Source organism: Nothobranchius furzeri, chromosome 16, assembly GCF_043380555.1.
Source record: "Nothobranchius furzeri strain GRZ-AD chromosome 16, NfurGRZ-RIMD1, whole genome shotgun sequence".
NCBI classification, from domain to species: domain Eukaryota; kingdom Metazoa; phylum Chordata; class Actinopteri; order Cyprinodontiformes; family Nothobranchiidae; genus Nothobranchius; species Nothobranchius furzeri.
The window spans coordinates 36,883,662-36,896,842 of NC_091756.1; the positions used below are offsets into that span (position 1 = coordinate 36,883,662).

General features: G+C 41.6%; 1 protein-coding gene across 8 annotated transcripts in view; it reads right to left on the reverse strand.

The window, feature by feature from the left end:
- Positions 1 to 8,632: 8,632 nt before the first annotated feature.
- Positions 8,633 to 13,181, reverse strand: part of plce1 (phospholipase C, epsilon 1) — a 103,051-nt gene continuing 98,502 nt past the window's right edge. For 6 of the 8 annotated variants that reach the window (XM_015963155.3, XM_054749202.2, XM_015963154.3 and 3 more), the window contains one exon: positions 8,633 to 12,049. In XM_015963155.3, the coding sequence (XP_015818641.3) occupies positions 11,889 to 12,049 (161 nt within the window). In that variant the 3' untranslated portion in view covers positions 8,633 to 11,888. The remainder of the gene's footprint in view (positions 12,050 to 13,181) is intronic. The other 2 variants (XM_015963157.3, XM_015963156.3) reach the window with 1 other exon arrangement.

Here is a 13,181-nt window from a genome sequence, read left to right on the forward strand (position 1 = left end):
GTCTTTGAAGTCGCGGGAAAGCTCCAAGCTCCCGCCTCCCGCAGATCGTGTTTCTGGTATTAGGCGGTAACATCACCCAATGCTTCCGTGTGCAAAGCATCATGGGAAATGAAGTTTCTTGGCGCTGATGTGATTATTTGCTTTCCAGAGCAATTTAAGCACAGTCATTTTGGAGAAAATCACTGCATAGTAATTTCCTCATGAGGTCAGACCCTCAACAGATATGACAATTGATCAACCATTGCTTAAAAATTAAATACAGCTTAGCCGGTTAATTGCTGTGATCATAAAACACAAACGCCAGCACACAGAACTCACGAGACAACGTTTTACGTGATGTTTACTTGTTGCTATGAGTAATAAGACAGAAAAAGCCACGCCAAAATAAGGCCCTGTCCACACGTAGCCGGGGATCTGCCATAACGTAGATATTTTTCTACGTATTGGCCTGTCATCCACACGAAAATGGAGTTTTTTCACACGAAAACGGATCTTTTTTAAAACTCCGGCCAAAGTGAAGATCTGCGTTTTCTCAGTTTTGGGTGTCTGCGTGTGGACAGACAAAACCGGAGTTTTAAGGTCCACAACGTCACTTTCCGCGACAAAAAAAATGCTGACATCCCGTGTGCGACCTGTGTTTACACTAGCCGACAGCATGGATGCCCTCAGAGCTGCGCTCGCTTTATCAACTGTCCAAGCGCTTTTTGCTTGTTTGTTTTTGCAAGCGGAATTACTGCTCCTTGCGGAAGACCACAGACGAAGGACGAGGTTAAGAACGGGGGATGTACTGCTGCCTACAGGCCTGGCATGTCCTTAACAACGTATTTATCCGGGTACGTGTGGACAGAGTTTTTTTTAAAACGAGGTGGTGTGGATGCAAGTTTTTGGAGGGGCAGATATTCGTTTTAAAAAAAAACCGGCTACGTGTGGACTAGGCCTAAGTTTAGGAAGCCCACTAAGAATCGTAATAAAAGCATTTAAAATAAATACCATACACAGTTGAGGAAACGTTGGTTTAAGTACCTGATATGAAGTGGTCGCTGCATACGTGAAAACCTTTACTCTCGGGATCCAACAGTTTCATTTTAGCCCGGTCACCAGTGTGTTTTATTACAATGATCCAACGTTTGCGGCGCTCCGGATCTTGGGGAATCCTGTAGATTGCTCATTCCTTATGTCGTCCGCGTCTGTTCTGCATCCTGGGGCAAAACAGGAATCTACCATATTTCCCGTTTGATTGAGTTTTCTGAGAATAACAAATAGTCCAGCTGCGGGCTTCTGCATGCCAATATGCCGCAGTTTCGATTTGAACTGTTGCAGGCCGGGAGAAGTGACGTCAACTCCCGGAGCTCTAGAGGCAGCCTGTGTGCAGGCAGAAGCAACCCCACCCCCCCACCCCCACCCGGTCTGGACCTCTTCTTCTCTCTTACTTGCATTATTTCCTGCTATTTCAGCTGTTAACTTTATTTTTTCTCTAAGTGTTTTTCTCCCCAGAAGAAGCTACAATGGTGTTCTGCTGAATTGTGGTAGCCTCATGGGGGGGTGGGGGGGTGGGGGGGGGGGGCATCGGCTTGAACACTGTTGCTAACCATGTTTGGTATGTTCTTACTGTGTTGCTTTTCTAACTGCATTGTTGGTTCTTTTTTAAAACACAGAAAAGGTTTCTTTTTTACCTTGCTGCTGACAAGTTTCGTTTGCGGCTGCTCTGAGGAAGTTTGCAGCCGCAAACGAAACTGTCAGCAGCAAGGTAAAAAAGAAACCTTTTCTGTGTTTTAAAAAGAACCAACAATGCACTGTTGCTAACCACTTAAACACTCTCCCTCTCCTGATAATAGCATTTTACTTTCTTTGACATTGAATGTGCTACTACTAGTTTACCTGTTGAATTATAGATTTGATAAATACAGTAAAGTTTATCTTTCACTAAATAGAATATTTACTAAGAAATCACAATGTAACCATAGAAACACTACTTGGTATGTATGTTATGTAGATGTTTGTGTGGGTGGGCTGGTGTTGGTGTTTGCGTGTGTCTGCTCTGTCTTCTCGATTCAATTCAATTCAAGTTTATTTATATAGCGCCAAATCATGACAAGAGTCGTCTCAAGGCACTTCACATCCCCAGTGAGTCGTGGTGGATGGCTGCTTATACTGAGCCAGGATCCTCTGGAGGCTTCTTCCTGTTAAAAGGGAGTTTTTCTCTCCACTGTCACTAAAAGCTTGCTTAGTATGAGGATTGCTGTAAAGTCAGTGACACCAGTCAGTGACTTGATGCAATTGCTGGCTTCCTTCTATAGGAAACTTTTTACTGATTGGCTTAATGGACCTGTATTGGAATGTTTACTATGTGAAGTGCCTTGAGACGACTCTTGTCGTGACTTGGCGCTTTATAAATAATTTATCTAGCATCGATTAACGTGGGCTGTCAGTGGATGCCCGTGATGCTCGCTTGCCACTCCTTGCTTTGATTACAGAGGATTAAATCCACCTGAGCATCGTTTGTGGAACTGACAAATTCTCAAGTGAACAGGTAGGATTTGTTAAGCAGGGATTTATCGGGAAGGCCTTGATGTTCAAAATTTGCTTCTTGGAATACCCTCCAGGGGTGCCCAATCCTGGGCCGGTATCCAACACGTTTTAGTGGTTACTCTGCTCCAACACGCTTGATTCAGTGATTGAATCACCTGTGCAGCAGCTTATCAAGCTCTGCAGAAGCCTGCTAATCACCTGCTGACTGAAATCAGGTGTGCTGAAACAGGGTTAAAACTAGAACATTCTGGATACTGGCCCTCCAGGCTTAGGATAGAGCCCCCCTGCTCTATAGACTACATCTATATAGTTTAGATTTACATCATGTTTTCACTTTAGGTTTGCATTGATGGTAATTAATAGGGGTACACGATATATTGGTATCAACATCAGTATTGGCCTAATGTAGTCATTTTTTTAATTCATTTCAATTCAATGACAATTAATGTGTCATTGTTGGTCTGATTAGTGAAAATGGGTCGATATTAAACCAATGCTTAATTTCATCTTGTTGCTGTTTATGTTTCGGGGTGTGGGGTGGTTTCCTGAAGATTAGAAGCAGTCTAGGAGTTGTGGTCATCAACCATGACAGCAGTATAAATATCAGATATTGATTTAGGCCCAAATTTCTATTGGTGCACCCCTAGTAATTAAAAGTTTTCATTGATGATCTAAAGCCATTTTGGCCCATCATACTCCAGCTTAGTGACAGTTGATATAAGTGACTGTCTGGTTGCCACACAGGAGCTGCCTTTCTTTTCTTTGTTGTTATGTACAGGGATTTTAATTTAAAAGTGATGCTTGTTCTAAAACAGATGCACCAATGCAACTGTGGAGGAAACTGAAACCACATAATGGGTGGAGCATAGGGCTGGGCAATAAATTTAAAATTTATTATCGAAATTTCTGACTCTTATCGAGAATTTTTTCCATGTCAATAAAATTGATAATAAAAAAATGAAAAGATGTGTGTAGGTTGGCAACGTTCATGTCCGTTTACGAAGCTGTACCACCTTGAGTCACGTAAAAATGTGACTCACCGTAATACACGTGACAACCCCATCTAGTGGAAAACTTTTGTTTCTGTGCATAACTGTAGTTATCATCCATTTATCATTATCGAGGTGAAATCCTCAATATATCGTGATATTGATTTTAGGCCATATCGCCCAGCCCTAGTGGAGCATAAGAATGTTCTAGCAAAACTGTAGAAATGAGAAACATCCATGCCAAAACCAGCAAAAAATATTAAATAATTAAGAGTTATACATAATTTCTTTTTCCAAACACTTGACTGGAAGCATTTTTATTTTTTGTGTTTTGTTTCAAATTTAATCACCTTTCCAAAGTTTTTACAAAAATGCTGTTAAAATTTTCAGTGAAGTTCTCTGGCTTTAAAGTTAATTACTTTTTGAATAATCATAACAATAATTCCTGAACGTAGTGCAAATTTGCTGCATTAAATTAACATAACTATTCATTTTTCTAAGTTTCTTCAGAAGAAAGACTTCCTTTGGGATCCAGTTACCAGAACACGTTTCTCCTGTCAAACTTTATTATCAAGAAGGTGTCTGAACTTTTTATTGTGAAACACATTACAGTGAATTGTTTCATTTGAAGTCCTGAGGAGGAAGGGTCATTAACCTGCACAACTACCTGCTTTAAGAACTGGTAATTTAATTTGATGACTGCATAATTTTGCATTAAGGGGCTCGACAGAGTGTGCCATGCTGATATTTGAAAGCGAGGGCTCGTTATTAAGCTGAATTAGCGAATTGAGCCACAGAGTAATATAACAGAGTATATAACACTTTATGGAAGGCTGGGCACGTCTGAGGGACTCTCATTGATTCAACCAAACGAGCTGATTATGCCACCGATTCCTGAGTCCAGTGTGCAGAGCCGAAGGAACGGGCTCGTTAAGTTCCTGCACCAGACTTGATTAGCTTATTTCTTTTCAGTGGAGAAAAAAGAATGTTGCACTTTTTGGATTCATTCTGCTCAAATTCAAATTAAATGAGCCTGATGAGCATAATTAACACATTGTACAAAGTTGTCATATTCACGACAAATTCTACTTAAGTAACAATTTGCAGTAAATTACATTATTTCATTATTTCCATCACAGATATCATTTTACCAATTCTAGCAAGATGGCGCCCATGAGTGGCTGTGCGTCTGCTAGGCTCCTGATCGGTTTTGGTTATTAGTTGTTTTTTATTGTTTTTTCTCTATCTGGTGCGGAGTCCCTGCTAACATATGATCGAGACTCACTGTTGTCGATCAGGTCCGCGATGATCAACCTCTAGAACTCCGATACCAGACCCGCTTTCCCACCGCCTCTGGAACCTGGCGTTAACCCAGGTCTCGGCCCTCTGTTACCTGTCAGCCTGCCGCTGCCCAGGAGGCCATGGAAGAGGAAACGGGGGAAGGGGGCCGGCTTCTTCATTCAGCTTCGAAAGATCCTGAGAGGTGAAGCTCTGCCTGATCGCTGCTCCGCGGCTGTGTTGTGGTGGATCCAACAGAAACTTAACGGAATTGGGCTGATCTTGCTGCTAAATGGAGCCCCTGATGCGGGACACTACCTGAAGGCGTGGGAGACAAAGAACCTCCGCGGGCGTAGCCTGGAGTTGCTACGTAGCTTAGCCCGCCAGCTGCCCGCCATTATCGAGCCCGCGGCACACATATCGCCAGATTCCTCCACGAAAATGATGTTGATTAACGCGCGCTCCATTGCCAACAAGTCTCACATCCTCAACGATCTGTTCCGCACCAATAAATTAAACTTTTTGTGGATTTCTGAGTCGTGGCAGCACGGAAATGACGTCACTCATCTCCGTGAGCTCTGTCCTCAAGACTGCTCTTTCTTCTCTGCCCCACGGACTACAGGCCGCGGTGGAGGAACAGCTGTTATCTTTAAGAAACACTTTTCGTGCCAAATTATATCCTCAAACTCCTACAGCTCATTCGAGATGATCACGATTAAAATTGGTTGAGTTCAACCAGTTTATGGAATACTGGTCTATCGCCCACCTGGATCTACTTCATCTCTCCTGTCTGACTTTCAGGACCTCCTATATTCAACTATTAAACTAGACAGGATAATCATTGTTGGAGATTTCAACATCCACGCTGAGGATCTATCGAACAGCTCCACTAGGGAGTTCCTAAACATAATGAACTCAACTTTTCTCAACACGTGTCTGGTCCCACTCACAGAGCAGGCCACACCCTGGATCTGGTATTTTCCTACGGACTTCTTGTTGATAAGCTGCAGATAAATGATGTTGTGTTCAGTGACCATAAGTCAGTTTCTTTTCATATTAACCTAAATTCTGAATCTCTTTTACCAGTCTCTGCTAAGCAACGACGTATTATCAACAGTTCTACCATTTTAAATTTCTCCTCCCTCTTTGACTTTGTACCTCCTTCCTCTGATGACGTAGAGCTCCTTACCAACTCATTTAATGATCACTGCCTCAAAATTCTAGATCAGGTCGCCCCTTACAAAACCAGCCGCAGTTCCAGTGCCTCCAGTTCACCCTGGCTGAACAACCAGATTCTTGATCTTAGACGCTCCTATAGAAAAGCGGAACGACGGTGGAAGAGGACAGGTCTGGTTGTTCATCGCGAATATTTTAAAGAACTTCTCGAGTCATACAACGAAGCTGTAGAAAATGCCAGGTCTTCTTTCTTCAGCAACCTCATATGCCAAAATAAGAATAATCCTAAGGTTTTGTTTGATACCATCTCCAGCATCGTGTCTTCTCCTCCGCAGCAGGCTCAGCTATCTTCAGCTGATGACTGTAACAGATTTCTCCACTTTTTTGCAAACAAGGTGCTGAATCTGAGATCCAGCATTCCACCAGCCCTCCCCCCCTCAGGAGGGGAGGCCCCTCAGTGCTCCGAGTCTTTCACCTCCTTCTCCCCAATTACACTAAATGACTTAACCTCAATAATCAGTCAGATGAAACTCTCATCATGCTCATCAGATATCTTAACTCCCTCTGTTTTAGTCGGGTCCCTTGCCTCTATCAGTCCATCTCTGTTGACTATAATCAACAGCTCACTGAGCCAAGGCTGTGTTCCATCTTACTTTAAAAATGCAGTAGTGACTCCTCTCTTAAAGAAACCCGACCTTGACGCCAGCTCCACCAGTAACTTTAGGCCCATTTCTAAGCTACCTTTCATCAGCAAAGTACTTGAGAAGGTTGATGAAACCCAACTCAGATCCTGGTTTTCTAAGTCAAAGATCTCTGACCCCTTCCAATCTGGCTTTCTGAAGCAGCACTCAACCGAGACTGCTCTAGTAAGGGTGCATAATGACCTCCTGATGGCTGCTGATGCAGGGAAATGCTCTGTCATGGTCCTGCTTGACCTCAGTGCAGCTTTTGACACTGTAGACCACAACGTTCTACTAAACAGGTTAAAGGCCCTGGCTGGGATTTCAGGTACTGCTCTAGACTGGCTCTCTTCTCATCTCACCAACAGAACATTCACAGTGAAGTCCGAAACCTTCTCTTCAGATACTGCCTCTCTAACATGCGGGGTCCCACAAGGTTCAGTTCTAGGGCCTCTACTATTCGCATTCTTATTCTTCCCCTAGCTGGCATCATTCAGTCTTTCCCAGACATCTCCTACCACATCTACGCTGATGATATTCAGCTCTATATGCCCTTTATGCCACACCAGTTGGACAGGCTGGCCACACTTGTACTCTGCCTGACCCAGATCAGTAACTGGCTGTCCAGCAACTTTCTGGTCCTCAATGCTAACAAGACAGAGACCCTGATCGCTGTACCCCCGGAACTTCAACCAAAAATCGAGCAAGAAATTGCCTCTTTTTGCCCATCAGCCAAGGCCAACATTAGAAACCTAGGAGTTATTTTTGATCCAGCCTTAAGTTTAGACTCACACGTCAAAACTATCTCCCGCTCTTGTTTCTTTCAACTGAGAAACATTTCAAAAGTCTGTAAACTGGTTTCTACTGCAGATCTGGAAAAAATCATCCATGCCTTTGTGTCATCACGCTTAGACTACTGTAACGCTCTTTTTACTGGTCTCAGCAAAACCTCCCTCTCACGCCTTCAAGTCATCCAAAATGCAGCAGCCAGACTCCTAACCAAATCCAGCAGACGAGCTCACATCACTCCAGTTTTACAGTCCCTCCACTGGCTCCCGGTAGACTATAGAATTCAGTTTAAAGTTTTAGTCCTGACCTATAGAGTTCTTAACAACCAGGCTCCAAGCTACCTATCTGAGCTTTTATCCCCACACACCACCTCTCGGAACCTTAGATCCACATCTGAAAACCTCCTGGCTGTTCCTCGAACCAGACTGAAAACCAAAGGGGACAGGGCCTTTCAGACTATTGCACCCAGACTTTAGAACAGTCTACCTTCAAATCTCCATCTCTCTAACACTGTAGAGGTCTTTAAAAATAATCTAAAAACTCACCTTTTCATCCAGGCATTCCCTCCCTAAATGTTTCAAAAAGATGGCTTTGTTTGGGTTCACACCTTCACTTTGTTTATACTCATGATTTCATTTTCTACTTTATCACTGCTATTGTTTTTCTGATGTTTTTATTGGTTAGAGGTATTTGCCCTGATCTTTATCATGTTGTACAGCACTTTGTGATGTATATCTGTGAAAGGCGCTCTAAAAATAAACTTTTACTTACTTACTTACTTACTTTAGCAGGTGATCTGTTGCCCGTTTAAAAAATGCTCTTAGTGTTCAAACGCCCCTACCTTTACCATCAGGCTCTGCATGATGATACAATGTTTGTTACCATGGAGATAACCAGTCATCCTTTATTCTCTTCATGAACATTCATAAAAACGTTGATTTTCTAAGAAAAATGTTGAAATCAACCTAGACATACCTCAGTATGTGACTTTGAGAAATAAAGAATTAAGCAAACCATTATTTTATATTCTACTGTAAATTAAATTAAAACATAGTTGACTGCAGCTTATTGATGTTTTTATCTTTATCAGGGACAACATGTGTGCTTATATTTATAATGGTTCTTTCAAATACCTAAATGCATTAGAAGAATGAAGAGTTAAAAATGCAGCAGCAAAATAAGAACCACATGAACAGAACTAAACACTTTATTAAGAAATGACTCAGGTGTATTTTTTAACAGGTCTTAATTTACATGGAGAGGTGTGGCCTAACACCTGAACTTGTTTCTCTAGACCAGAAAAGTTCTAGAGGTGGTTCTCTAGACCAGAAAAGTGTCATAGGGGTGGCCATGGGGCCAGAGAAAATTTCAGCATGCCCACATCTCCACACTTCTGTAATTGTTCAGAAATATTTCAATCATTTTCTTGTAGATAAGCTCCTATGAGGTATTTCTTTAGTAACTGATGTGGTTTGGAACTTGCTTTAAGAAGATATGCAACATTTTTCTGAACCAATATTAAATGGAGCTGATCTAAACCCAGCTCCGCCCTTCTAGTTTTGTTCTGGTTGGTGTGTGTATGTAGGGGATGTGTGATGCAGTAACTATGAGTTAAATACCAACTAAAACTGAGACTTTTTAAATTAGTTTTACCTCAGTTAAGCTCACACAAATTGTCCTTAGATATGTGCACTTTATTTAGATCCTGCTACATGACACATTCACCATTTAGCATCCATTTCAAAGTTCAAGTCAACAGATGTTCTGGCAGATGTTTGAACAGATCTAATCAGAGCAGAGTGCTAAAGAGGAAATGTAACTGATGGTAAACGACTGCATGTCATATTTAGTGGATACATCATGCATATAGTGTTTCTTAAATACCAATGACAATAAAATATGCTGCTGCAGGATAACATGCAACACATGAGAATACTATACTGAATATTTAACACCAATTCATTTATATTTCTATAATACGTTTGTGTAACGCTACAGAAGCAGATCTGACCACTTCTCATACTGAAATAAATAAAAACAAATAAAACTACGGTACATACAGAAACTTTGAAAGAAAACACAAACTGCCAACCAGGGCGTCACATTTTTAAATAAATAACATCAGAAGAAGTTTGTCTCAGGTCGTAAAACATTACATTCAGAAAAGAGGTTTAAAGGTCAGGTGGGCAGGAGCGGAGTGGATTAGCTCTGGTGTATCCAGCCAGGAGCTGCAGGTAATGGCCGTTTGACAGAGCGTTATCTTTAGCTTGACATGACGGCATTTCTCCGTGTTCAAATTCTAATCCATAATAATAACAGCGGCCTGGCAGGATAAGAGGATTACAGCTTCATTATCGCTGATGTGAAGTTATGGTTTCTGGGATCAGTGTCTCAGCTACTTTAATTACCATAAGCCTCTGGGACCGGACCGGACCGGACCACCCTGCTGCCTTACCACTGTGGCAGACGATAATCTGTGCACACCAACAGAATCGATTCTGACAAATTAAAACAACTATTTAAGGCCAGGAGTTGAAAAAGAACAAGTCGGTAATCTGCAGTCTAGAAAAAATAAAAAAACACAGGTTGAAGTGACAGAACTTCAATATTGCACTAAATCTCTAACTTATTACTTGGAACCAAGTAGAAGTGACTGAAGACGGACGAAAGAAAGTAAAAGTACTTTTATGAGCACATTTTATCAAATGTGAGTTTTTTTCAATGTAGGACTTCAGTCGAACTATACAGGTTGGAATGTTTCCAAATCTTGATCCATAAAAATTGGATGATAAAAAGTATAAATAAATTAAAGTAAGTTTCCATTACAACCTTTTAAATATTTTCTTTAGTCTTTAAACAAAAACAACAGAGCAGCTCAAGAAAGGAGTCAACATCCAACTGAAATGTTAAACTAAAGATATAAAAATGGTTTAAAGAAAGAGCATCTTTTATCATCATTATGCCCCCAATAAAATGTTTTAATTAAATAAAACAGTTTTAATTTGGGCTCACATAAAAATATGTGTACAAAATTTGTGATTGGGTCAAAAATGATAATATTAAATAATAATCATATAATTAAGAACACATTAGGGCCAGTTCAGAGGATTATACTTTTTCGTTTGAAATTTCTAAACATCACAAATGAGAATAAATTTGTTGCTTTGAGATTAACAGATTCAAAAATGGGAGGAGTCAGGTGTTTAACAAAGCACATCACATACAATTATACACAAAGTTTTTTGCAATTTATCACATTCGTTAAAATGTAATGTAAATAACTATCTCACAATATGCCTTTGTAAAAGATATGTTTAATTCCTTGGGGCCTGATACCTCATGGATGTGTGTTGGTCCTTGATCCAGTGGCTGGAGCTCCTCTAGCTTCACTTATTATTCTCATTAAAATTTTGACTAACATCCCCAAAACTGTCCTCTCTCGATTTAATTCTTTTTGTCTCACTGAGTGACCCAATCACATCAAAACAGAAACACAGCAACACAAATTGTGCAAAAATGTCGTTTGGAGACTAAGATGTAAGAGCTGACTCATCAGTGCTGCGTTTAAGAAAGAAATGATGGCAAATGTGTTTCATTCCAGCTCGTTCACACGCGTTACTAAAAGCTTTTACTCATCCTACTGGTTCTAAAGCTCTAGTGTTACAGCCGTTGTATGCTGAGACGCGTTGTGAATCAGAACCAGTTATACAGTTAGGGTTTCAAATGCTGCCACATGGGGTCACCCTTATGTTTGTAGTGTTGAAGAAATGATCAGAGAAAGACTAAAGTGGAACGTTTTCATTTAGCCTCTAATGCTGCCCTTACAGTACAGTACTTACAGAGAAAACAAAAATCATTTTAATAACGGTAATAAAACAAGCCTGCTTGTCCATCTCCTTCATAATAAGCAGAAGAGAAAAATCTCATCCTCTCCACTGTTACGCCTTTCTGCAGCTAGTAAAGAAAGGGAAATGAGAGCTCATTACTTCTCTCTTAAGTCAGTTAAGCTACAAACTCTGACTTCTTCATCCTTTAAACGTTATTCGGGGAAAGGTTATTTTTCATCCTGTTCATCACAAACAGGAGAAACACTGTCATGGTTTTTTAAGTCCCTGTTGACATCAATTAAAAAAAAAAAAAAAAAAACAGCTGCCCCAGATCCTCTGGACTCCCCGTGGAGCCATGAGGGAAAACGAGTAGAGCTGGAGGCTAACCAGACCACCCCCGCTGTCGCCGGGTGAAGTTTCCAGTCTCCTGTTCGGCCACGAGGAGGTACACAGATTCACAGACTCACCCTGCTCCTTCAGGCTCCAAACAAACACAAGAAGGATCTGACTCCTTCAGCACTTCTAGAAGAGTCCATCCATCAAAGTATCTGACTCCTCCAGAAGAAGGAGGCTCTTCCTAAAGCTTACAAGTAGTCAAAGCAAATCCCTCATCCTGGGTCTCATTTGTGGAGCTTCCAGTTCCTGAGGAGGTGAAGCTTCAAGGCTCGGAGGGTCAGAGAGCAGGCAGGCAGGTGGACAGGCTGGAGCAGCTCCCTAAAGGAGGAGGAGGGGGAGGAGGCCCCCACTGTGCTGTCACTCACCCAGACCTTCAGGCTCTCAGCTGCAGAGACACCAGAGGAGACATTAGGTTAAAAACCAATAGATGACAGTCACACTGATGCACCAGAGGTACGGGTACATAACTGAACTGTGTTAGTGGAGAGAAAGTCTCCGGTTTCACACGTGAGTCAGAAGCACCGCGTTTTGGTGAGATTCGTTTAAGAAAAGTCAGTTTGAGGCAGTGATGTTTGAGTGAAGAGCTGCTGAGTCACATACTGACATTTATAAACATCTGGACTCCAAAGCGTCCAGAAGGCAGCACCAACACTTCAGGTGAGTTTTCCTAAGTTGTGTTAGAAGCCGGTAAACTGCTCCTGCAGGGGAAGTGGCAACCTTCTGAGTACAAAAGGCAAACAAAGCAAACTCTGTTTACTTTGCTATTTCACCACTTAAAAAGTAAATTTAGAGTCATCTTATGAGCCGTGACTTTGAGAAGAGGTCATAGGAAGCAGTCTACAACAGGTGATGTAGTAAATAGTTATCATTTCTACACAGAAACATACTAATAATTTAACTCTTTCATCCTAAATGTCATGTCTGATGCATCTATTTTTGATTTTTAAGGCCCTGTCCACACGTAGCCGGGGATCTGCCAAAACGTAGATATTTTTCTACGTTTTGGCCTGTCATCCACACGAAAACGGAGTTTTTTCACACAAAAACGGATCTTTTTAAAAACTCCGGCCAAAGTGAAGATCTGCGTTTTCTCCGTTTTGGGTGTCTGCATGTGGACGGACAAAACCGGAGTTTTAAGGTCCGCAACGTCACTTTCCACGACAAAAAAATGCTGACATCACGTGTGCGACCTGTGTTTACACTAGCCGGCATCATGGATGCCCTCGGAGCTGCGCTCGCTTTATCAATTGTCCAAGCGCTTTCTGCTTGTTTGTTTTTGCAAGTGGAATTACTGCTCCTTGCGGAAGACCACAGACGAAGGACGAGGTTAAGAACGGGGAAAGTACTGCCGCCTACAGGTCTGGCATGTCCTTAACAACGTATTTATCCGGGTACGTGTGGACAGAGTCTGTTTTTAAAACGAGGTGGTGTGGATGCAAGTTTTTGGAGGGGCGGATATTCGTTTTAAAAAAAAACCAGCTACGTGTGTACTAGGCCCAAGTGTTCTACCTAATTAC